General features: G+C 34.7%; 1 protein-coding gene across 7 annotated transcripts in view; it reads left to right on the forward strand.

Moving 5' to 3' along the window:
- EXOC6B (exocyst complex component 6B) overlaps positions 1–24472 on the forward strand; it is a 563953-nt gene that overhangs the window by 228921 nt on the left and 310560 nt on the right. For all 7 annotated transcript variants that reach the window (XR_011236208.1, XM_069494964.1, XM_069494962.1 and 4 more), the window contains one exon: positions 16434–16610. Coding sequence is in view for 6 of the 7 variants with exons in the window: in XM_069494964.1 (XP_069351065.1) it covers positions 16434–16610 (177 nt within the window). In the remaining variant the exon portion in view is untranslated. The remainder of the gene's footprint in view (positions 1–16433; positions 16611–24472) is intronic.

Raw genomic sequence — 24472 nt, forward strand, 5'->3', positions numbered from 1 at the left:
TAGGCGTGAGCCACTGTGCCCGTCAAAACACAATTTTTGTAGGAAGTTGGGATCAGCTTTTTTATTCATTTTTATAAGCTAGGTTGTGGTTCTTCTGCTTGTTCTTTCATAGATTGGCTAAATTACAATTATGTTATTCCATTTCCTATGGCATTTCTTAAAGGAGTGGGTAATAGACATATGATCTCCCTATTCTGATATTCTTTTTACCTGTACAGTGTGCCCCATGAAAAATATACTTTCTGTGTTAGCAGGAAGCTACTGATAAAGTAAGGAAATATAAGATTGTGGAAGGGAGAAAGGAGCTCATTTTTCAAATGTTTGCTCTGTGCCAGTTACAGTGCTAGGTACTCTCACATAAAATGAAGTGAATGATTTTTTTTTTTTTTTTGAACTTTCGAATCTTTTACTCTCAATGTAGACAAAGTTAGGCTTTGAAATCTTTAATTTATGTAATTTTTTCCTTTGTTATCTGTGCTATTTCCAGAGGATGTGAATCAAGCACAGCATAGTAACTTATGTTATTTTTTTCTTAATATTTCTATTCTGTATAAACTGGGTCTCTTGATAACTTTTCTTTATACACTCCTTGTGTTAGAATGTGGATGTTAAGTTTTGCATTTTCGTAACTTTCCCACTTATATTTATAAACTACAGTGTTATTCATATTATTTTTCAAAATTTACAGTGTTATCATTAGATTATACAATGTACAAATGGGCCATAACCACATTTTTCTTTATAAGGAGTTTTTTTCTCTATGAAAAGTTGTCTTATATGTGTTTGAATCCCCCATCCTTGGTCTCATTAGCAACCTACATTGCCAATGACTTATATCCAGCAACTTTACTGGAATCCTAAGATTATTCCCCATAGTCAAGGTAATTTACAGGATAGGAGAAGTATGCCCTGGCTTTCCTAGTAAACCACACTAAAGGTACATGTTTCCTCTGCTAAAAATTGGCTTTCTTCATCATTCTCCCCTCTTCAGAGGGCAGCTTGGAGTATTGCCCTTCACTTTGATGTGGTCTTTGAATTTCTTCTCTTTGTTGGACTTCTTACAGAAGGCTTTATTTGAAACAGAATGTTTAAATCCAAATGTGGCTTTCTAACACATCGTTTTTTTTTCATTCAATGCCATGACAAGTAAGTTATGTCAGATCTGTTATATCATTTTTTTGATGTAAACACATGAGGAGAAAAAAAGAGAGTAAGTAGACATGGGGAGGTAGTTCTAGGGACTCAATGTGTACGCTCATTACTTGTTTTCAAATTCCTCTTAATTTTGTTAGGGGAAAACTAATTTTCAGGTAGACATTTGGATCCAAAGGAATTATTGAATAGACCTGCATATCTGCTTCCTTGCCAAAATTTAAAACATTATTCTTTTAACAAAAGAATAGTTTGCTTTTTCTGGAATGTATACTTAAATGTTTTGAATACTCAGTATAGAGTACTGAATGTTTTGCACTTTGATAACATTTAAGAAATTCAGAGCACTTTGTAACACTTTGTTGAAGATGGAAGAAGGAAGTAAGGAAATTTGCTTTTCACTTTAAACTAGAGTTATTTCAACTCAAATAACTTGATACTAATTATTAAGGAGTTATTAAGTTTGTATCAAGTATTTTAGAAATTCTGAGTTGTACTTTATAAAATCTCTTTTTTATTTTTGAAGTCTGATAAAAGTTATATTTAACTTTTTAAATTGAATTTATGTTATTTCAAGTATCAGAATAAAAAATATATAGTAGAATTTAAGACTAAAACTATTTTAAGAAGGCCCAAATCCTCATTTTTGCAGTGAGTAAACTAAAAGTACACAAAGTTACACAGCTAGTTAGTTGCATTTAAAACTACAAATTAGGCCTCACAAACCTTTTCCACTGTTTTTTCTTCTCAGCCTCACTGCCTTGTTGTTTTGTCCTAGCAATTCTTTTAATTTTTAACTTTTCTGTGAGGAAATCTATCAGGGAAAAAAAATGCTTTTGACAGAAAATTCTAAACTGGAGCCTAATTGGATTTATTTTCTTATGATAGGTTATTCCAGAGAGAATTATACAAGATGGGGATCAATATAGTGTTAGAATTGGAAGCAGTTGCCTTTTGGGGACTATTAGTAGTGATATTTGGTTTGTTTTTCTTTCAGATTTATCTAACATAATATTTTTCTTCCTCCTCCTCTCCATCTTTCTCAGTTTCCCTACCCCCTTACCCTGACTCAACACAAATAGAATCCTCAGAGTTTGGAATGGTTGAGGAAGTATAGTAACAACATTTGGCTTGGGTAAAATGACTTGTTCCTGAGTCACTTTGGAAAGATAGGTATTTCTTCTTCTGAAAGTTCTTGAAACTCTGGCATTTATTAAGAATGCATTCTAGAATTTAAATGTATGAGAGAAAGGCAGGACTCACCTAGTTTACTAGAACGAAGATAGTGGCTAAATGAAGTTTAATTTATTAAAACTTTTATTTTTCAAAAACGGTGAATCAATAGAATGATAATTATGGAATAATTCTTGCTTTTTCAAGCATAGATCCCAAGATGTTAGTGATTTTACTTTCTGTCATTACAGTTCTTCATTGTGTTCTTGTGGGGTTCTCCCTCCTCCAACTTGGCTTTTGATTGTAAGTCTTGTAAGTGGAGAATAAGAAAGAAGACAATTCTCCATAGGTTGTTTTATAAAGCAGAAATGGAAGGGATGGAAGAAAGCTTATTATGTAGTTTGGTGCTATACTGTAACCATGGTACATAATAGCACATTCATTGGGTGTTGAGATTTGATTTAGATTGATGTTACTGAGGAAAGAAAAGTGCCCCCAAACTTCTGTGAATTGTAAAACCTTCCTACTGAATATGTATATTGGTGGATATATACCTACTCTCTTTTTTCTAATATTAGCAGTTGTCTTCTGGAAAAAAAACGATTATAGGAAACAGTCATGTTTTTTGAATAATTTTATCCTGTGTTACCATGGAAACCTAGAAATAGGATTAGATACCATAGTTATAGTTGAAATTATTGGTTCAGTCGAGATATTGACTAAGGATGTATATTTCTTACTAGGGTTTTTCTTTTTTCCAGTCCTATTCTGAAGGGGATGGGGAGTTGGTCTTTGGAGAAAGCCCTGTTTATATAGAGCTTCATGTTTTCTAGGGAACTAGGTAAAACATAAAACATTAAGCAACTAGGGTATTACTGCTTTGAGGGTAGAACCTACCCTTGATTATTTGTCCTCCCAGTTTTACCTGTACTTTGGATATTTTGGGGTCATTTTCATTACCACCTGAATGTTGACAATAACAAAGGATACAAAACTCAAACTGATTTGTAGTAACAATTTGCAGAGAAGAGTTAATCCTATTGTCAAAAATAATGTTAGAGATTACCTTGAAATTTAGTTTGTTCATGAGCTAGCTTATTTGAGAATTATACAGGAATAATTTTGAGCACCCCTGTCAATGTGCTAAGTATTAAGCAAAAATACACTATAATGCTCCTATTAGTATCTTCAGGTAGATGGCATTGTTAAAAAATGTATTTGAAAATGACTAAGAAATTTGTGAAGTATGATTAACATGGGCATTATATATTTAGATATGAGAGTATATTACAACACAATAGTTTCAAATCTGTGTGAGGACTTGGGTTTAAATGCGGTAGACTGACTACATGTGTTTATCTCTTTCTCGTAAGCCCCTCAAAACATTAAGTAAACAAGCTTTTAAAGATCTGAAACACAAATGCTACTTTATGATAGAGGCTTTCCTTGAACACTCTGTAGTTTAAAAGCAACCTCTCTTTTCTTTTTTTAAATTTGTCCAACTTACAACCTCCTTTTATATGTGCCCATTTCTGATGCTCTTCCTTCATTAATTCCTGAGGATCTGAATTTCCATTGGGTATCATTTTCCATCAGCCTAAAGAACTTCCTGTAGTATTTAAAAAAATTTTATTGGTTGATTGATTGATTGATTGAGAAAGGGTCTCTATCTCTTGTCCAGGCTGACATGCAGTGGCTCAAACATAGCTCACTGTAACCTCAAATTCCTGGACTCAAGTGATCCTTCTGCCTCAGCCTCCCTAGTAGCTAGGCCCACAGGCATGTACCACCACACTTGGCTAATTTTTTAATTTTTTTGTGGAGATGGGGTCTTTCTATGTTGCCCAGACTGGTTTTGAACTCCTGGCCTCAAGCAGTCCTTCCACTTTGGCCTCCCAAAGTTCTGGGATTATAGGCATGAGACAGGGTCTTACTTTGTTGTCCAGGCTAGAGTGCAGTAGCATCATCATAGCTCATTGCAACTTCAAACTCCTGGACTCAAGTGATCCTCTTGCCCGAACTTTCTGATAAGCTGGGATCACAGGCACGTGCCACCATGCCCAGCTAGTTTTTCTGTTTTTTTGGAGAGATGGGGTCTTGCTGTGTGCTCAGGCTGGTGTCAAACTCCTAGACTCATGCAGTCCTCCAACTTTGACCTCCCAAAGTGCTAGGATTACAGGCAGGAACCACCATGCCCAGCCCCCTTTAGCATTCCTTTTTTTTTTTTTTTTAATTTTTTAATTATAGGTTCATAACAGTTGCATGTATATATAGGGTACATGTGGTATTTTGATACAGGCATACAATGTGTATTAATCAAATCAAGGTAATTGGAGTGTCCATCATCTCAGGCATTTATCATTTCTTTGTGTTAGGAACACCCCAATTCTACTCTTTTTAGTTATTTAAAAGTATACCCTAACTTATTGTTGATTATAGTGACTTTGTTGTGCTATCGAATATTGTTCATTCTATCTAACTATATTTATCTTTTGTTCCCCCTCTCTACCTGGCCTCTAGTAGCCATCATTCTACTCTCTCTCTCCATGAGATCAATTATTTTTAATATTTAGCTCCCACATAAGAGTGAGAACATGTGAGATTTGTCTTTCTGTGCTTGGCTTATTTCACTTTTTTTATTTTTATATAATTTATTTCAGCTTATTATGGGGGTACAAAAGTTCAGGTTATATATATTGCCCATTTCCCGCCTATCCCCCCGGGTCAGAGCTTCAAGCGTGTCCATTCCTCAGACAGTGCGCATCGCACTCATCATGCTTATTTCACTTAATGTAATGTTCTCCATTTTCATCCATGTTGTTGCAAATAGCAGGACTTCATTCTTTTTTATGACTATATAATATTCTATTGTGCATATTTACCACAATTTCTTTATACATTCATTCATTGATGGACACTTAGGTTGATTCCCAATCTTGGCTATTCTATTGTGAATAGTGCTGCAATAAACATGGGAGTGCAGATATCTTTTTGATATGCTGATTTCCCCTTTTTTGGATATATACCCAGCAGTGAGATTGCTTGATCATATGGTAGTTCTATTTTTAGTGTTTTGAGGAACTTCCACACTGTTCTCCATAGTGATTGAACTAATTTACATTCCCACCAACAATATATGATAGTTTCCATTTCTCCTCATCTTTGCCAGCATTCATTATTGCCTGTCTTTTTGATAAAAGCCATTTTAACTAGGGTAAGATGGTGTCTCATGTAGTTTTGATTTGCATTTCTCTGATAACTAATGATGTTGAACATTTTTCGTATACCTGTTATCCATTTCTTCTTTTGAGAAATGTCTATTCAGATCTTTTGCCTATTTTTATTTTATTTTATTTTTTTAATTTCAGCTTATCATCATGGGGGTACAAAAGTTCAGGCCACATACACTGCCCATGTCCTGCCCATCCCCCCGAGTCAGAACTTCAAGTATGACCATTCCCCAGACAGTGCGCATTGCACTCATCATGTAGTTATACCCCCATCATTATTTGTCCTCTTCAATTTCTTTCATCAGCGTTTTATAGTTTTCATTATAGAGATCTTTCACTTACTTGGTTAAGTTTATTTCTAGATATTTTATTTGTAGCTATTGTAAATGTAATTACTTTCTTGTTTTCTTTTTCAGATTGTTTACTGTTGGCATATAAAAATGCTACTGATTTTTGTATATTGGTTTTGTATTCTGCAACTTTACTGAATTTTTTTTATTAGTTCCTGTAGTTTTTTGGTGGAGTCTTTAGGTTTCTTTAGATATGTTGAATAACAGTGGTAAAAGTAGGCATTGCTGTCTTGTTCCAGATCTTAGAAGAAAGCTTTTCAGTTTTTCCCCATTCGCTATGATTCTAGCTGTGTTTCTCATATATGGCTTTTATGGTGTTGAGGTAAATTCCTTCTATACCCAGTTTTTTGAGAGTTTTTTCATGAAGGGATATTGAATTTTATCCTATGTTTTTTCAGTATCAATTGAAATGATCATATGGCTTTTGTCCTTTGCTCTGTTGATGCGATGTATCACATTGATTGATTTGTGTATGTTGAACTACCCTTGCATCCCTGGGATGAATCGCACTTTATCAAGATGAACAATCTGTTAATGTAGTGTTGAATTCAGTTTGCTAGTCTTTTGTTGAGGATTTTTGCGTCTATATTCATCAGAGATATTGACTGATAGGTTTCTTTTTTTATTGTGTCTTTGTCTGGTTTTGGTATTAGGGTGATGCAAGCCTCATAGAATGAGTTTGGGAGTATTCCCTCCTCCTTGATTTTTTGGAATCATTTAAGTAGGGTTGGTATTAGTTCTTTGAGTGCTTGGTAGAATTTAGCAGTGAAGCCATCAGATCCTGGAGTTTTCTTTGACAAAAGACTTTTTATTACTGCTCTGTCTTATTACTCGTTATTGGTTTATTCAGGTTTTGGATTTCTTCCTGGTTCAATCGTGGTAGGTTGTATGTATCCAGGATTTTATCCATTTCTTCTAGGTTTTCCAATTTATTGGCATATAGTTGCTCATAGCATTTGCTAATGATTCTTGAGATTACTGCAGTATCAGTTGTAATGTCTCCTTTTTCATTTCTGATTTTATTTATTAATATTTGTGTCTTCTCTCTTTTTCTTAGTCTGGCTAAGGGTGTGCCAATTTTATTTGTATTTTCAATAGCATTTCTTACAGTATGGGTTTGCTGGTCTTAAATCCCTATAAATTTAGAGAACTTCCTTTAGTGCTTTTTTAAGTATAGGTTTGCTGGTTTTAAATTTCCTTAGTTTTCTTTCATCTGAAAATGTTTTTATTTTGCCTTTATTCCTGTATTAGTTTCTTAGGGCTGCTATAACAAAGTACCACAAACTGGGTGGCTTGAAACAACAGAAATTTCTTGTCTCATTGATCTGGAGGCTAGAAGTCCAAAATCAAGGTGTCATCAGGTCTGTATTCTCTCTGAAACCTGCAGGGGGTGAATCCTTCCTTATACCTTCCTAGCTTCTGTTGGTTTGCCACCCTACTTCAATATGACTTTGTCTTAACTTTAGTACATCTGCATTGATCCTGTTTCCAAATAAGTTCACATTCTGAGGTGTTAGTATTCTGGACTTCAACTTGTCTTTTTAATCCATAACACTTTGAAAGATATTTGCAGGGTATAGAATTCTGGGTTGATAAGCTTTTTGTTTCTTTAATCACTTTAAAGATGTTTTACTGCTTTCTGGCCTCTGTAGTTTCTGATGAGAATTCAACATTCACTTGTATTGTTTTTCCATTGAATACAATATGTTATTTTTCTTTGTGACTTTCAAAATTTTCTCTTTATCTTTACTTTTCAACAGTTCGACTATCATGTGCCTAGCTGTAGTTTTCTTCCTGATTTGGAGTTTACTGAGCTTCTTGAATCTGTAACTTTGTCTTTTATCAGACTCGGTAAATTTTCATCCATTATTTCCTCAGAATTTTTTTGCCTTATTTTATTTCTCATCTTTTTCTGTGACTCCAGTTCAACTTCTGTTTGACCTTTTGACATTATCTTTCATGTTTCTCAGGCTCTGTTCATACCTTGTATTGTTTTTTCTTTAAGTCTTTTGTTTGTCTCTTTTTTTTCAGATTGTATAATTTCCATTGACCTGTCTTCCTATCTTCAAGATCACTAAGTCTTATCCTTTGTTATTTCTATTTGGCCATCAAATTTATCAAATTATCAAATGATGAATTCCTTATTTCAAATATTGTATTTTTCAGTTCTAGAACTGAAAAAATATAATCAAATATATGTATTTGATGCCTATATACTTGGTGCTGTACTGAGATAGTATGCCTACATGGACATAACAATGTAATATTAATTATTGTTTTAATTTAACATACTGTGTTGGGAAGATAATTGAAAAAGCAGTAGTGTAAGGGACCCAGACTTTTAAGTGAGATAAGTTTTTATCACAAAGGAATGATATTATTTAGAAATGTAGATGTAAAATAGTAACTCTAAAGAGATGGATTGGGAGTAGGAAAAAGCAAGGAAGAGTATAATGGTTTTCATTAAAATAATTTCAATATTATTATATTTTTTAAAATTAATAAACTTTATTATTTAGAACAATTTTACATTCATAACAAAATTAAGCATAAAGTAACAGAGAGTACCGACATACCCACTGTCCCCATTATGGATATTCTGTACCACTGGGGTACATTTGTTAAAGTCAGTGGACATTGAATTATTATGACCTAAAATTCACCATTTACATAAGGGTTCACTCTTGGTGTTGTACATTCTATAGATTTTGTCAAATGTATAATTATATGTAGCTACCATTGCATTATAGTACTATTTAAAATAGTTTCAGTGCCCTGAAGCTCCTCTGTATTCTGTCTGTTCATCCCTCCCTCACTCCTAAACCCTGGCCCTGGCAACAACTTCCTTTTTTTTTTTTAATGTCAATCCAAGTTTCTGATCTATATAGTTTTCCTTCTCTCTGAAGAACTTTTTAATATTTCTTGCATGGCAGGTCTACTGGCAACAGATTCTCTCAACTTTTGTTTGCCAGATAGTCTTTATTTCTCCCTTACTTTTGAATGGTAATTTCTCAGGGTACGGAATTCTAGGTTGGTTGTTTAAGGTGGCTGTTTTTTCCTTTCAATACTTTCAATATTTCACTCTAGTATCTTCTTGATTGCAGTTTCTGAGGAGAAATCAGATATAATTTGTATGATTGCTTCTGTATAGGTGTCCACCCCCTGCCCCCCAAGGAACCTGGGGGATTGATATGTGAGTGGTTTGTTCAATCATATGATCTTGGGAATAAGGGTTAGTAGGAGAGAAAAGAGAAGGTGGGTGAGTCAGTATATTGGTACAGTGCTAGGGCAGTCTGGTTTCTCAATCCATGGGACTTTCTGAGAAGACTTGTGGACCTTAACCATGGGAGGAACAAAGAGGAGAAGCATTTATCGGTCAGCTCCTTTTCAAGGGTTGCTTCACTTCAGGATTGTGCTTCATGAGTGTTAAGTGTTTTTTGTGGGATTCCACACTGTGGTATTGGAAAAGCCCCAGGGCAGGAAGCCAGAGGTATACTGCAAGTACCTGAGCTGGTGTCAGGTTAAATTTTATTTTGCTTTCAAGCTGGTTTAGAACTGTTTGCTGGTGGTAGCTGGAATAAAAGGTGAAGCTGAGAGGATTTGAATGGAATTCTAGTGTTATCCAGTACAGATACATAATACTTGAGAGGTATACAACTGCCAAGTTGAATGATAATGTATAGCAATATTAGATGCCATTAATGATTATGTATTGAAATGTTGCTAGGTCTTAGATGTTTCTATAGTAGACAGTGAAACAAGATTCTTGTCTCATTTTCCGAGGGAAGACAGATTTCAGATGGAAGACAGGTAGAGTATGTGGTTTTTAGTGTTTTTTTTTAATTCAAGATACTTCATATGTGTCATACTCATTTAATCCTTGGGGGCAGCTCTGACGTAGATTTGATTGTGTTTTTTTTAACAGATGGGGATATAATGTAACAGAGAGAAGTAAAGTAACCTGCCCAAGGTTATAGAATTATTAAATTGCAGGGATTAGACTTAAAGACTTATATTACTCCAGAAAGCTCATCCCTCTCCCTACTCCCTTGTTATAGCACCTTATTATTGAAGTCTTTTAGTTATATTAGGCTTTCAACCTATAAATCTAAAGAGGTAAAGGACCTCTATAGGGAGAACTATGAAACACTGAGGAAGAAAATTGCAGAGCACGTAAATAGGTGGAAAACCATACCATGCTCGTGAATTGGAAGAATCAACATTGTTAAAATGTCTATACTACCCAAAGTGATCTATAGATTCAATGCAATCCCTATTAAATTACCAACATCATTTTTCACAGATATAGAAAAAATAATTATACACTTTGTATGGAATCAGAGAAGACCCCGTATAGCAAAAGCAATTTTAAGCAATAAAAACAAAATGGGAGGTATTAATTTGCCAGACTTCAAACTATACTACAAGGCTGTGGTTCTTAAAACTGCCTGCTATTGGCACAAGTGCAGGGACACAGACCAGTGGAACAGAACAGAAACTCCAAATATAAAGCCATCCTCATATAGCCATCTAATCTTTGACAAAGCAGACAAAAACATACTCTGGGGACAAGAATCCTTATTCAATAAATGATGCTGGGAAAATTGGATAGCCACATGGAGAAGACTGAAACAGGATCCACAGCTTTCACCTCTCACAAAAATCAAATCATGGTGGATAACAGACTTAAACCTTAGGTGTGAAACGATTAGAATTCTAGAAGAAAATGTAGGAAAAACTCTTACAGACAGGGGCCTAGGCAAAGAATTTATGAAGACCCCTAAGGCAATCACAGCAACAACAAAAATAAATGAATGGGCCCTGATTAAATTAAAAAGCTTCTGCACAGCCAAAGAAACAGTCATGAGAATACACAGACAACCTACAGAATGGGAAAAAATTTTCGCATACTACACATCAGATAAAGGACTGATAACAAGAATCTATTTAGAACGCAGGAAAATCAGCAAGAAAAAAATCAAACAACCCTATCAAAAAGTGGGCAAACGACATGAATAGAAATTTTTCAAAAGAAGATATAAGAATGGCTAACAAACATATGAAAAAATGCTCAACATCCCTAATCATCAGGGAAATGCAAATCAAAACCACAATGAGATATCACTTAACTCCAGTGAGAATGGCTTTTATCAAAAAGTCCCAAAACAACACATGTTGGCGTGGATGCGGAGAGACAGGAACACTCATACACTGCTGATGGGACTGCAAACTAGTGCAATCCCTGTGGAAAGCATTATGGAGATCCCTTAAACAGATTCAAGCAGACTTACCATTTGATCCAGCAATCCCATTATTGGGCATATACCCAAAGGAACAAAAGTCATTCTATGACAAAGACACCTCTACCCGAATGTTTATAGCAGCACAATTCACAATTGCAAAGATGTGGAAACAACCCAAATGCCCATCAGTTCATGAATGGATTAGTAAATTGTGGTATATGTATACCATGGAGTATTACTCAGCTATAAGAAATAACGGTGATATAGAATCTCTTTTGTTCTCCTGGAGAGAGTTGGAACCCATTATATTAAGTGAAGTATCCCAAGAATGGAAAAACAAGCACCACATGTACTCACCAGCAAATTGGTTTCCCTGGTCATCACCTAAGTGCACATTTGGGAATAACAACAATTCGGTATCGGACAGAGGTGGGGGGTGGGGGTGGGAGGAGGGGATGAATGTGTACCTACAAGATAAGTGCATTGCGCACTGTCTGGGGAATGGACACGCTTGAAGCTCAGACTCGGGGGGATGGGGGAGCAGGGGCAATATATATAACCTGAACTTTTGTACCCCCATAATAAGCTGAAATCAACCTATAAATCTAAACCTCTCAACTAGTTTCTGATTGTAAAGGTTATTTGTATGTACTCCTCTGGTCCACTAGAGGTCAGTATTGGGTTGAGAAAGACTAGAGACCTTGGCTTTTGATTCTCATTATTTTAACTCGCTGAGTCTTATTTCTAGATACTCCTCAAATTTGTATTTCACAGTAAACCTCTATTTAATGACATATATAGGGTGTCTCATAGAACTACTTTGACAGTTGTAAAAGTGTAAATAGTGACTTTTAAAGGTTAATAGTCCTGATTAGGTAATGCTTATGGGTTCTCCCCTCCCTGATAACAGGTAGGAGAGCACCCATGTCATATCTTTTGCAGGTGTCCCTTTATTTTATTGAGCCACATCTTATTCTCATATGGATGCCTTTTGTTATCTATTGCCTTTATACAGTAAACATATCCAAATTTACTATGTGTATGTCACTATGTCTGGACTTGGAGCAGTCTAAGAATTGTAAAGTGTTTCTTCAGAGAGAGAAAAGTTGCATACTGAAGGGCTTTATTGTCATTTTCACTTGGATATATAAATACAACCATTTTACTGAACTCAAACCAGTTTACTGAACTCATCTTCATCATCCTGTATTTAACTTACTATTTTTATGGTTCCTATTGCTTGGAATGGCCCTACCATCCAGTCATCAAGGCCAGAATACTTGGAATTATTCTTATTTCCTTCCTCTCTTCCCATGTACTACATTTAAATCAGTAAATTGTGTTACTTCTGCTTCTTATATATCTGCTGCTACCTTTATTCAAGTTCTTATTTGGACTGATTACTGATATATATTGATTTTCCTGTTTCTAAGGTTTACCCTCTCCCAGTTGACTACTCCTCTGTTCTTAGAAGATTTGTCCGAATTCTAAAGCTAATTCTGTTGTTACCCTGCTTAAATCTTTCATCGTATCTCCCATTTCTTACTAGCTAACATTGCAACTACTTTATGTGACATCTTTATCTCTTATTAATCCTATGCTCTAATTATATAAAATTACATATTATTCCTTGGGTGGATAATGTTTTTTCACCCATGGTCCTGTGTCATGCTATTTGCTTATTGTGGAATGGTTAACCTTTTCCATCTATCTCTGTTTGGAAAAATCATATTTGTCTTTCAGAAGCACCTTTAAGTGCCTGTTTCTCTGTGAAGCCTTCCTTGAAACTTTTCTAAGCAGATCTGATTACTTTCTCCTTTGTACAATTATTGCCCTCTGTATTTGTTTCTATCATTATACTCGTTGCACTGAATTCCAGCTATTTATTTGCCTATGTGCTTCCCATAATGGTATGATGTGAGATTCATGAGTTAGGGACTCCATCTTATTTCTTTGTATAACCAGTGTGCAGCACAATGCCTGGTACCAAGTAGACATTCAACATGTGTTTGAAAGTAGGAATACAGAGAGAAAGCTCCCTAAGTTAGGGCAGTGAGAGAAGGCTTTCTAAAGGAAGAAGAATTTTAATTGGGTTTCATAGGAAAGATTGGATTCAGGCAGGAAGAGGTTAAAGGGTAGAGAAATGGCATAAGTGAGGATACAGAAGTGGAAATTGACTTAGTGTATTATGAAGTAGAGTCTCATCCAAGTGGAAGAGTTATGTTGGAGAGTACTGGATAAGTAATTGGAAAATTAGGTTCAGCTTCCATTATGGTGGAATCTATGTGATGGATTATAAAGTTTGGACTTGCACTTGTTTAAAAATTTTTTCTCCAATTTCCCTCATGTCTAATTGGCATAATAAACAATGTGGCTTAAGAAGAGCCTGGCTGCAGTAGGTACAGGGATTATAATGGAAAGGTGATGAGTTCCATTTTAGGTATGCTGGAAATGAGGTGATGGTAGACCACACAGTAGCAATAGGAAACTGGAGATGTGCTGTGCGTTTCAGGAGAGTGGTAAGAGTGGTAAGAGAGAAAAGGGGTTGAGGGCTAAACTTTGCTCAATTTCTATATAATAGGAAATTGGAGGAGAATATATTATATGTAAGAGAATCTTGAGGAAGAGGTGGTTAAGAGTATAAAAATCATTCATAAAGGAATGAACAACTAAGAAAATGAAAATACCTAAATGTTTTCTAAGGTCTAGCTACTACGTGTGTGCTTTGCGCCCCTCTCCCCCTGCTCCAGCCCAGTCAGCAGAGATCAGTCAGCTGCTTCTTCATAAGGGTTGTCTTTGGAGGGATAGGATAAATGATCCTGATTTTTAAAAAAAGCTTAGCATGTTAGAAAAGAACACTGAAGGGCTTTTTATTAGATTTTTTTGTGGACTTCAATGTCATATTTTCATTTTAATATATATGTATTTATATATTTATATCTATATTTAGTCTTTACAACTTCCTGCCAATCTCGTAACATACGTTGTGAATAGATGGTAATTTTCATTTGCATCCATAATGGTAATATCTGAATATTTATTTCATTGCTCTATTTGAAATTTGGTGTTTCCAACTTGGCCAGTTCTTGCTTGGCAGATCTTCCCTGATTGCTCCTTTTTACATACTGGAGAAGCTTTAATAATTCTGACAGAGAACACAGGTTCTGACAGAGCTTTAGAATATAACTTGAAGCATTTCGATTTCCAGCATAGGGTTTGCTATCTCAATTTGCCGATTTGGTCCAAACCACTTTGCACTCCTCCAAATTGATAGGAAAACCAGATGCCAACCAAAAAGAACAAATCATAGAAAAATCTAAAATTATTTCCATACAATACTTTTCAGATTTGTATTATTTCATGTTTAAATGACAGTACATACATATGACTCCTCTTGATTGCTTTTGATACACTAGCATATTTTATTGTGAAAGAAAAACAATTAACTTGGGATTCAATAAAATAAGACCCATTTATGGAAGGTTTTAGTTTTGCTATACTGATATGATAGAGTTAGGAAGACAACTGATCACTCTCTAGTTGAGGGCTTGCTTTTTTAAATAGGAAAGCTTTAGAGGAAGTTCTGCACTCCTTTGTGCCTGCCCAGAGTCCTTGATCCCTTTTTGTGTCTTTTGCATTGGAAGCAACTAGGGAAGAACATGTTACTTTTGGGAAAAATAGAAAGAATGTTCTATAACTTGGTTAATTAAGTGCTTGGAAGATATGTGTGTCTCGTGTATAAACCTTAGTGAAATGTTTTGGGTACCTTCTCTCAGTTTGTTACCAAAGCCTTGTATTTTATGTAAGTCTAACCAAAATATCAATAGGTAATATGTAGAGAAACAAGTTTGTCCATTGATTCAAATCTCTGGAATGTAGATTCTTTTCATTTTCCTGGCAGCAACTAGTTCACGCAGTTCCAGTTTTTCTCTGTCCTGTTATAATCGTCTCATTTGACCAGTGCCTGGACTAACTTCTTATACTTAATATTTATCTTCATTTCCTTAATCTCATTCAGAAGCTTTAGAGATGCTGATTTTTCTCCTGAACTAATTTCTATTTATCACTGAGGAGAAATATCAAATATTGATTAAGGGAAATGTATTCCGAGAGGTCACATGCTCAAGCTTTGTATCTTGGGATAATACTAAGAATTACATTGAAGGAAAGAAAGAAAAAAGGAAAGTTCCTTTGGGAAATATTTTTGGAACATGCTGGATTAAACCAAATTACACAAGTTTCTTTAAAATAGGACTTCTCCCAGTTTTTATCCTGTTAATGTGTGTTAATAAATCTGTAAGAAGGCTACCTGGCGTGCAGTATTTCCCGTTGATTTGACTACAGAACCCCTTTTTGGGAAAGATTTTTGTCATGCTTTAAGGGACTACTGGTGTAATCGAAAGGTCACTGATCTGGAATTTAGAAGATCACACTTTGAGCTTTTGATTTATCACTCTCTAGCCTTGTGACCTTGAACAAATCTTTTGTCTTCTAGCCTCAGTTTCCTGATTGGTGACTAAGGTCACTTCCCGCTCTAATACTGTGTGGTTTAATGCTTCTGTTGTTGACTCTGAATAGTCACACTTTCCACTTCTTTTTATCTGTTGAAACCATGTCATCATTTCAGTCTATTTTGTCAGGTTGAGGAGATTATACTACCTTTTCTATACAAGTTCAGAAGAAGAAAACCTTTAAAACCCTGTTTTCCACAGGTTAATGGTCATGGAATCCTGTTAGATTAATTAGTTCAAGTTGCTTTCTAAAGATAATTCATTCTCCTGATTACATTTTATTGGTCTCTTATAGCCACATAACTGTTTTTAAGAGTCCCCTGAGTTTAAATGTATCAGAATTAATCCCAAGCTCCCACCTGTACTCCCCCAACCATTATGGTTTCAGTATGGCATTTTCTTGTAAGAGATAAATATTAGGCATTTGCACTAATCTCTTGGCTACTTAAGCAAAAATTGGTAGATTTCATTTATGATGATTTATTGGATATATTTGAAATGTCTTATGATAATATTGACTGATTAACTTTTTTCTGTGTTAACTTGGAAACTGAGTTAAGATAGGGTAACTTCAGAATTAAAAATGTACACATTAATATGTTTGGTTTTATTTCTGAGACTAAAACTTTATGTACTAAGGCCTTTTGTTGTGATATTTTTTTAAGATACCAATTTGTTCAAAATTAGAAATTCATTAAAAGCTTAATTTTGTTTTTTTTCTTTCTTTCCTTTTTTTTTTTTTTGCTGTGTTTGTGTGTGTTTTTCTCTATCTAGGCCCAACAGCAAAGAAACCTGGATAACATCGTCTTGCAACAACCCAGAATAGGTAGCAAGAGAAAATCTAAGAAAGATGCATATATAATCTTTGATACAGAGATAGAAAGCACTAGCCCCAAGTCTGAACAGGATTCAGGAATTCTGGATGTTGAAGACGAGGAAGATGATGAAGAGGTAACTAACATTTGAACTGGGGAAGTGAGACTATTTTTAAGCTTAAATGTAGTATATGGTTGAAATGTGATGAAAAGTTTATTCATATAATACAGTTTGTGTGATCTGGATATTAAGTGCCATTTTGAATAGAAATAGGCCCCAATTTAAGGAAACTGAAGATACATTAAGATAATTTAGATTGTGATTCTTTTTAAAGAATTTAAATTTTAAATGCATTCTTCCAATTTTGAAAAGATTCAGAGTTTCTTGATTCTGTACTGACTGGGAGCTACATTAAGGGAAGAGTAGAGGTAACCTGACCTAGAGACAAGAGGTCTAGGTGACCTCTACTGAAACTAGAACAGAGTTCCTTGAGATACATATAAGATGTTACTTCAAAAGGTTAGGAGTGAACAAATAGAGTTACCTTGAGAAATGATTCAAGTTGAAAATATTGAAAGGTTTCAGAAAGTTGAGAATACATTTCTGGAGGAAATACATGTATGAGTGATTATGGGATATCTAGGAATTTTATGAGATATCCATAACCTCTTAGATGAATTATGTGTCACTGTCAGGCAAGAATAAGATTAAGTGGCTTAACTAGTACATATTTTTATTTGTTGTTGGAAGTATATTTAATGTGGTTTTTAAAACTGTTGTGGCATTTGAGATTTCCTGTTCAAATGTTTTTTGTACATACTTATCATTTGCATTAACTGGATAAGTGTCTTTGTGAGTGTAGTGTTTAGGAGCATGAGCTTTAGAGTCAGACTATATTCCAGTCCTAGCTTTGCCATTTTATTTTTTTCAATTATTAATAATCATATCATTTTCTTTTAAAATGGCTACTGATATATGTGAGAAATCACTTACTCCTATACTCAGTAAACTTTTTTGCCTTTAAGCGCTTGTCTCCTTTTAATTGTTTCATTTCTTCAGATAAAACTGGGTTCACTATTTCTTCCTCATCCTTGTCTCCTGTTACACCCTTACTACCCTTCTTACTGTTCTCTGTCTTCAAAAGCTATGCTCAAAAACTTGTCACTGTCTAACTTTGTAATGTTAAGTAACGTGCTTAATCTGTTGGAACCTTAGTCTTCATCTGTCAAGTAAAGTCTCCCCCATATAGCAGCAATCCCCAACCTTTTTGGCACCAGGGACTGGTTTCACACAAGACAATTTTTCCAAGGACCTGGGTGGGGGATGGTTTTGTGATGATTTAAGCACATTGCATTTATTGTGCAGTCAAATCTCTCTGCTAATAATAATCTGTATTTGCAGCCACTCCCCAGTGCTAGCATCACCGCCTAAACTCCACCTCAGATCATCAGGCATTAGTTCTCATAAGGAGCGTGCAAACTAGATCCCTGGCATGTGCAGTTTATAGTAGGGTTCATGCTCCTGTGAGAATCTAATGCTGCTGCTGATTTTACAGGAGGTGGAGCTCATGCTGTGACACAAGCAATGGGGAGTGGCTGTAAATACAGATGAAGCTTTGCTCTCTCAGCCACCGCTCACCTCCTGCTGTGCAGCCTGGTTCCTAAAAGGCCATAGACCAGTACCGGTCTGCGGCCCAGGGGTTGGGGACTGCAGCCATATAGGATTGCACAAGTTTCTTCTCCATAAAAGGTGGTCAACAAACATTAGTTTCATTATTCTTCCTTACTGACTTCTATTATGTGTCACCATTGTTAGTGTGCCTGTACCTATTATTATTCCTTTTTGACTTCAAAAATGGAATTGGTACTGTTTAAACTGTTTAGGCTGAAAAGCAAGTAATCAAATAGTTATGTGTCTAAAACATTAGCATTTAAGTTTGATTGAATGTCTGAGGGACTATCATGTGTAAAGTACTACCTTCTTTTACATAGTTTTCATTATCGAGGGGACACATTTCTGCCATTTAAGTGAATAATTATATTTATCATTTTTAGTTAAAATTTATACTTGATTAGGATATGTAAATGAGGCACATTAATAGTTATCAATGCTTGAAAGTTTCGTCCTAATTTCTATTGTACTTAGATTGCAAGAACTCCTAATAGCTTTTAATAGAGCTAAAAAAATTTTTTTGAGTGTTACCTAATGGGCCATTTTAGACAAAAGAACCAACTATTTGCGTGATAACCTATGGAGATAGAAAGGAGCAGAGAGGACTGTTTCCTCTTGAATATTTTCTAGCATTCTCTCTTCTAGCCTGGAATGACAGGTGTGTTAGGATATGGATCTATCGTGGAGATCAGACTGTCAGGGATTAGGCTCATCACAGATGACTAGTTGCAGCAGTAGTAAAATAAAGTCTTTCTCAAGAAAGACTAGCTAACTCTTTAATGTACATTTTGGGTACTCATCAAGAAAATGCAATTCTATGAGGCACTATGGCTTATGGAAACAGAAGTTACACATAGTCTCTGCCCTTGGATAACCTGAAGAGATGATAAGATAAAAAATAAAATATATACATAGTTCTTGTATGTCATTGAAAACCTACTGGATAGAAACCATTCTTTATCATTAGCTCACTGAAGATCCTGGATAAGTTCCTTTTAATTTTTATGCCATGTTTCTTCTTGCTTTGTTCTATGAGGTCCATAGAAGACAGAGAAAGTGAGACTAGTAAAATATGCTGAGGGGTGGTTCCTCATAAAGATAGTACAATAAGAATTTACTTGGAAGTTAATATTTTAAAATGGTTTCATATCCTAAATCAAACAGAATTCATATTAAAGATTTGCTGATTGAGCTTTTACAAGAATTCAGCATTTCACTGTCATCTAATGGCATCCTATCTTAAAAAAAATCCTACCTTATATTTATTTACTTCTCAGTTTGAATCTTCTTCAAGTGCACATTCTTAATCTCAAACCTCATGTAGAGAATTATTTATTTAGATGTTTCCAAACGGGTTTCTTGGCATAGTTCTTGCATGGTGTGAATAAATTCTTCAGATAAGGTCTTTCATGACCCACTGTGACGTTCTGACCTTCATTCTTGTCATTCTTGAACAGACCTCATTGAGAACAGCATAGTTTTTGGAATATTGTGACTTTTCATCTGTGAGCATGGTAATTGTGGCATAGAATCCTATAGGGCAGTGGTTCTTAATCTATTTGGGGTCATATATTACTTTGAGAGTTTGATAAAAAATATATGGAGTGATTTCCCAGTAAAATGTACATATATTCATTCAAAAACTATTCTGCATGAAATTTCAAGAGGTTCATGAAATTCATTTTACTCCTAGGACCCAACTTGAGTACCATGTTGTAAAGCAATGCTTCTTGAACTTTATTGTGCATAGAAATCACCTGGGAATCATATTAAAATGCAGATTGTGATTCTGCAGGTTGGGGATGAGTCTGAGAGTCTGCATTTTTAATAACGTCCCAGGTGAGGATGGTGCTTCTGGTCCCTGGAGCACCTTTTGAGCTACAGGCTATAGAGGACCATGAGGAAGCTTTTTTAGTATGTAAATAAAACAAACCCATGATTAGTTGGGTCTCCTATTGATTTTCCATTAATATGGTTTAAAACTTTTCGGGCAATAAATCAGTACTTGAACAGAAAGTTATATTTTGCTTTCTAAAATCTGTTCTTTATGATACATTACCAGCATTTTTAAATGAAATTTTATAAGTCTAATTTAACAAGTTTAGGTACTTATTCTTTGAAGTAAAAACTTTTTACCCTTTCTTGTGCTTTTAATGAAAATATATTTAATATATTCTTTGAGATGAATGACACTTTTAGGCTATTTACTGTATTTACTGTGTCTTTAGCTTAATGACACTTAAGAGGAGATCATGGAATCAGGCGGGTAGGAAAATCCAAACACCTAGAACAGAGCTTTTCACATAGTAAGCTGATTGTTAATATATTATTAAACCGAAATAAAGTTTGTGCTAGAGATGGGAAAAACTTAAGAGCCTGGGGAACTGAAGATGAAGTCTCAATAAATTGTCATCTTGGATAAAAAATTACCTCACCATATTGAATGAACTGAAGGAGTCAGTCTCTTTCTCTTTTCTTTAGTCTATCCTCCAACCCCCAAACCCCAGCTTTTGAGTATTGTTGCAAAGAAAAGTATTTCCTAGTAAAATTCTCTCTTTATTTTTATGTTATTTTTGGCTAAGCTAATGAAAGGGTCATAATTAAAATAAGTTTTTTTTAACTAATCATACATGAAAGTTGAACTATATAAAACTACCAGTATTTTACCATTTTTGATCAACTTAATTCAATTGATTTTCTGTCGAAACATGTAAGGCAATTTGCGTTGAATCTCTATATCACCCTGTGACATATACAGATGTTAATGTTCTTTTCTAAATGTCTAGATAGGACTTAAAAAAATTTTTTTAGAAATAGCAAATATTTTAAATTGAAAATAAATTTATAGGCCTAGATTCATCAGGAATATCAGTTTTGAAATATGTGAAGATAAAATACAAAGAAGCCCTCAATATGGTATATTTATTATTTGTGAGAAGGGGGACAACCATGTCATCCATACCACCCGTCACAGAGTATGGATCAAATTAATGTTTGTTGACCAGGTTTAGCTCTCCAGATTTTGGTGCCTCTTTTAAAATATGGAATTAAGACAAGAGGGAATTGCTAATTTAAATACAAATGGTATCTAATAGAAAGCCTTCTGGGATATCTTGATGATTATGGTACTGTACTAATTTTGAAGTAACAGGATGTATTAATATTAATTTGCTAGGACAGCCATAACAAAATACTAAACAACAAAAATTTATTTGCTCGCAGCTTTGGAGGCTGAGAGTCCAAGATCAATGTTCTGGCAGGGTTGGGTTTTTCTAAGGCTTCTCTCCTTTGTTTGCAGATATCTGGCTTCTAGTTGTGTCTTCACATGGCCTTTTCTCTTTGCTCACACATCCCTGTTGTCCTTTCTTCTTTTTGTGAGGTGTCTCTTCCTCTTTTTATAAGGACACCAATCCTATTGGATTAAGAACCTACCCTAGGACCTCATTTAACCTTAATTACCTCTTTAAAGGCCCTATCTCCAAGTACAGCCACAACTGGATTTAGGGATTCACCGTATTAATTTTGGAGGGGGCATAATTCACAGGGTGATTGGAAAATGTACAAATAAGATTTGTATTTTGAAGGTATAAGTTCTATTAGTCCTGTGCTATTAGAGCAAATCATATAATTCTCTAACCATCCCGTTTCTCACCTATAAAATAGAGATAATAATTTGTGTCAAATTGCTTATAAAAAATTGTGGTTCTTATGATATTTGACCCAAATTTCAAAGTGTTTCTTGTAAAACTTTCTATTGACAGGAAATTAATAGAAAGTAAGGGTCATTCCTCAGTAAGTTAATGTGAAATAAAAGATGCCATTAGAGGTTTGCAGTTAAAACCAGAGGTTGCAGAGTGGCAGCTCATGGACCAGAAACAGCTTGCAAACTGGTTGTTAGCCTGAACAGTACTTAAGATTTTTTAAATTAGTTGTCAACTCTTAAAAGTCAATTGAATTCACATAAAAATCTGGATTTCCAACTTTGTTTCTTTCTAAGCATGGTATTAATAAACAGGCCCCGAGTAGTAAGGTTGTCATCAGGGATATGGTTTTTTCTGTCAGCCACAATTCCTGATGTGTCTGCACACTGGCCATTGCTATTTATCATTACATGTATGCTGTTGTTGAGGGAAATATAATATTACTTATATTAGATGTATATCAAGAAATACTAAATGAAAGACAGACTGCCAGGGCCATAAATATTTGAAAAAAATGATGAGTACATAGTCCTTTGTAAATGTGAATAGTCATTGATATTTCATATACAAAGTATGTCTAATAAGGGAATACAATTTAAAATGCCAGCCTACTTCACTTATTCCCAATACCCATTGGCCCTGTAGGCTTCTAGTTTTTCACTTCTGTTCTTAACGAAAGCTGGTCTATTAAGGACAAATACAGTCAAAAGAAAAGTAGGTATCTATACGAAGTTGAATGAAAACATTATGGCGTGTGTTAGACATTCTGTTTTGGTTTTCTTACTCCCATTCTTGATCTTTTAGGTCTATCTATTGGTAAAGATATATTATGGCTCACATTGATTTAAGGTCTTTTTAAGTTTTTTCATTGTGCTCATAGTATAAATGCCCTGTTATTTTGAAACTGTTTGCCTCTATTATAAACTTCTGTCTTTTCAGGTCTTCTGGAATTTCTCCTTTATATTCTCATTGATTATTCAATCCTCTTTACCTCTGTACTAAGTTGCTAATAACCCCAACAATGGAAGGTACTCCTCCCCCTCCGTTGTCTAAAATACTCTATTATAGTTTTCTCTGAAGGACCAACTCAATTCCACCTCTTCTGTAACACCATCTTTTTTTAAAAACTTCTTTTACTTTTGAAGAATTTTAAATCTTCAGAAAAGTTACACATATGGTATCTATATGCCCTTCACTTAAATATTCCACTTATTAAAACTTTAAAACTTGACACTTCTTCTCTGTCTCTATCAAAAATTTAATTTTGAAAGAATCAGGAGTGTATGTGTATTTTTTCTTTTCCTCTCAAAATTGAGCCATTTGAAAGAAAGTGACATACTTCATTCATTATTTTTGAACTGTAAATATCACAATGTATGTTTCCTGAGAATGACACTCTTCTATATAACCACAGTACGATGATCACACTCAGGAACCTTAACATTGCTATAATACTGTCACTTAATATACATCCCATATACAAATTTACCCAGTTGTCCCAAAAATGTTCCTTATAGCAGATTTTTTCTTTCATTTTTTTTCCTGTAGACATATCCAGACAAGTATCACACATTATGTTTAATTTTAATGTCTGTTTAGTCTCCCTTAATATCCTTCTATTTAGGTACATCTGGTTATATCCTCATGACTAGATTCAGGGTAATCATTTTTTGGGAGGAATATTACAAACATAATATTATGCTCCTTTCATTGCATCACATCAGGAGGTACACAGTTGGTTAAGGAGGTATCCACTAGATTTCTTCACCATAAAGTACCTTTCCCCTTTTGTAATTAGTAAGTGATCCGTGGAGCGATACTTTAAGACCATGTGAGTATCTTATTTCCTAATACTATTAATAGTAGTTTGTCACCCAGTGGTTTTAGAATTCATTGATGATTCTTTCCTCAATCATGTGTTACCATGGTGGTTGTAAATGGTGATTTTCTATTTTTATCATTTCTTTCACATTTGTTAGTTGGCATTCTTTTATAAAGAACTTTTCTTTTCTCCCCTTTCTTATTTTAAGTGTAAGTAAGGGCACATGGATTCTTGTTTTGTATATGGTGGGTTATATTCCATTCTTTCATTTAGATTCTTCAGTTGTGCCAAATTTGGCCAATGGAGGTCTTTTCCATATCCATCCAGTTTTTGAGCATTTTCTTTCTGGCACAGGAAATCCCAGGTTCTGCCCCAGCCCCTACATCAGGCATTTCTTCAAAGAACTCTCATTCCTTTTACTGAAGAATGATATTTAGAAACGGAGATGTGAGCATTAGTTATGCTCCTTTCATGGGCAGAGCCAAGAAATGCACCTGCTACACTAATGCGTAGACTTTTTTATAAATTGTGAGTTAAGGCTAATACTTATAATTCCAATCTCATGTAACAGATCTTTCTCTTTTCTCATTCTGTGTTTGTATCTGTGAGGATTCTGGTTCCCAGAGTACCAATATATTTACTCATTTGTCTGTATAATACACACAAAGTAGTTTTAGAATTACTATGCAGATGTCACTAAAAGCAGTAAACTTATTAAGTTCAATATTTTGTTTGCAATTCTTTTAATCCTACAATGCATCCCACTAGGTCTACATAGTTCAGAGTACTGTGTTCAAACATTT

Source organism: Eulemur rufifrons, chromosome 19 (genome assembly GCF_041146395.1).
Source record: "Eulemur rufifrons isolate Redbay chromosome 19, OSU_ERuf_1, whole genome shotgun sequence".
NCBI classification, from domain to species: Eukaryota; Metazoa; Chordata; class Mammalia; order Primates; family Lemuridae; genus Eulemur; species Eulemur rufifrons.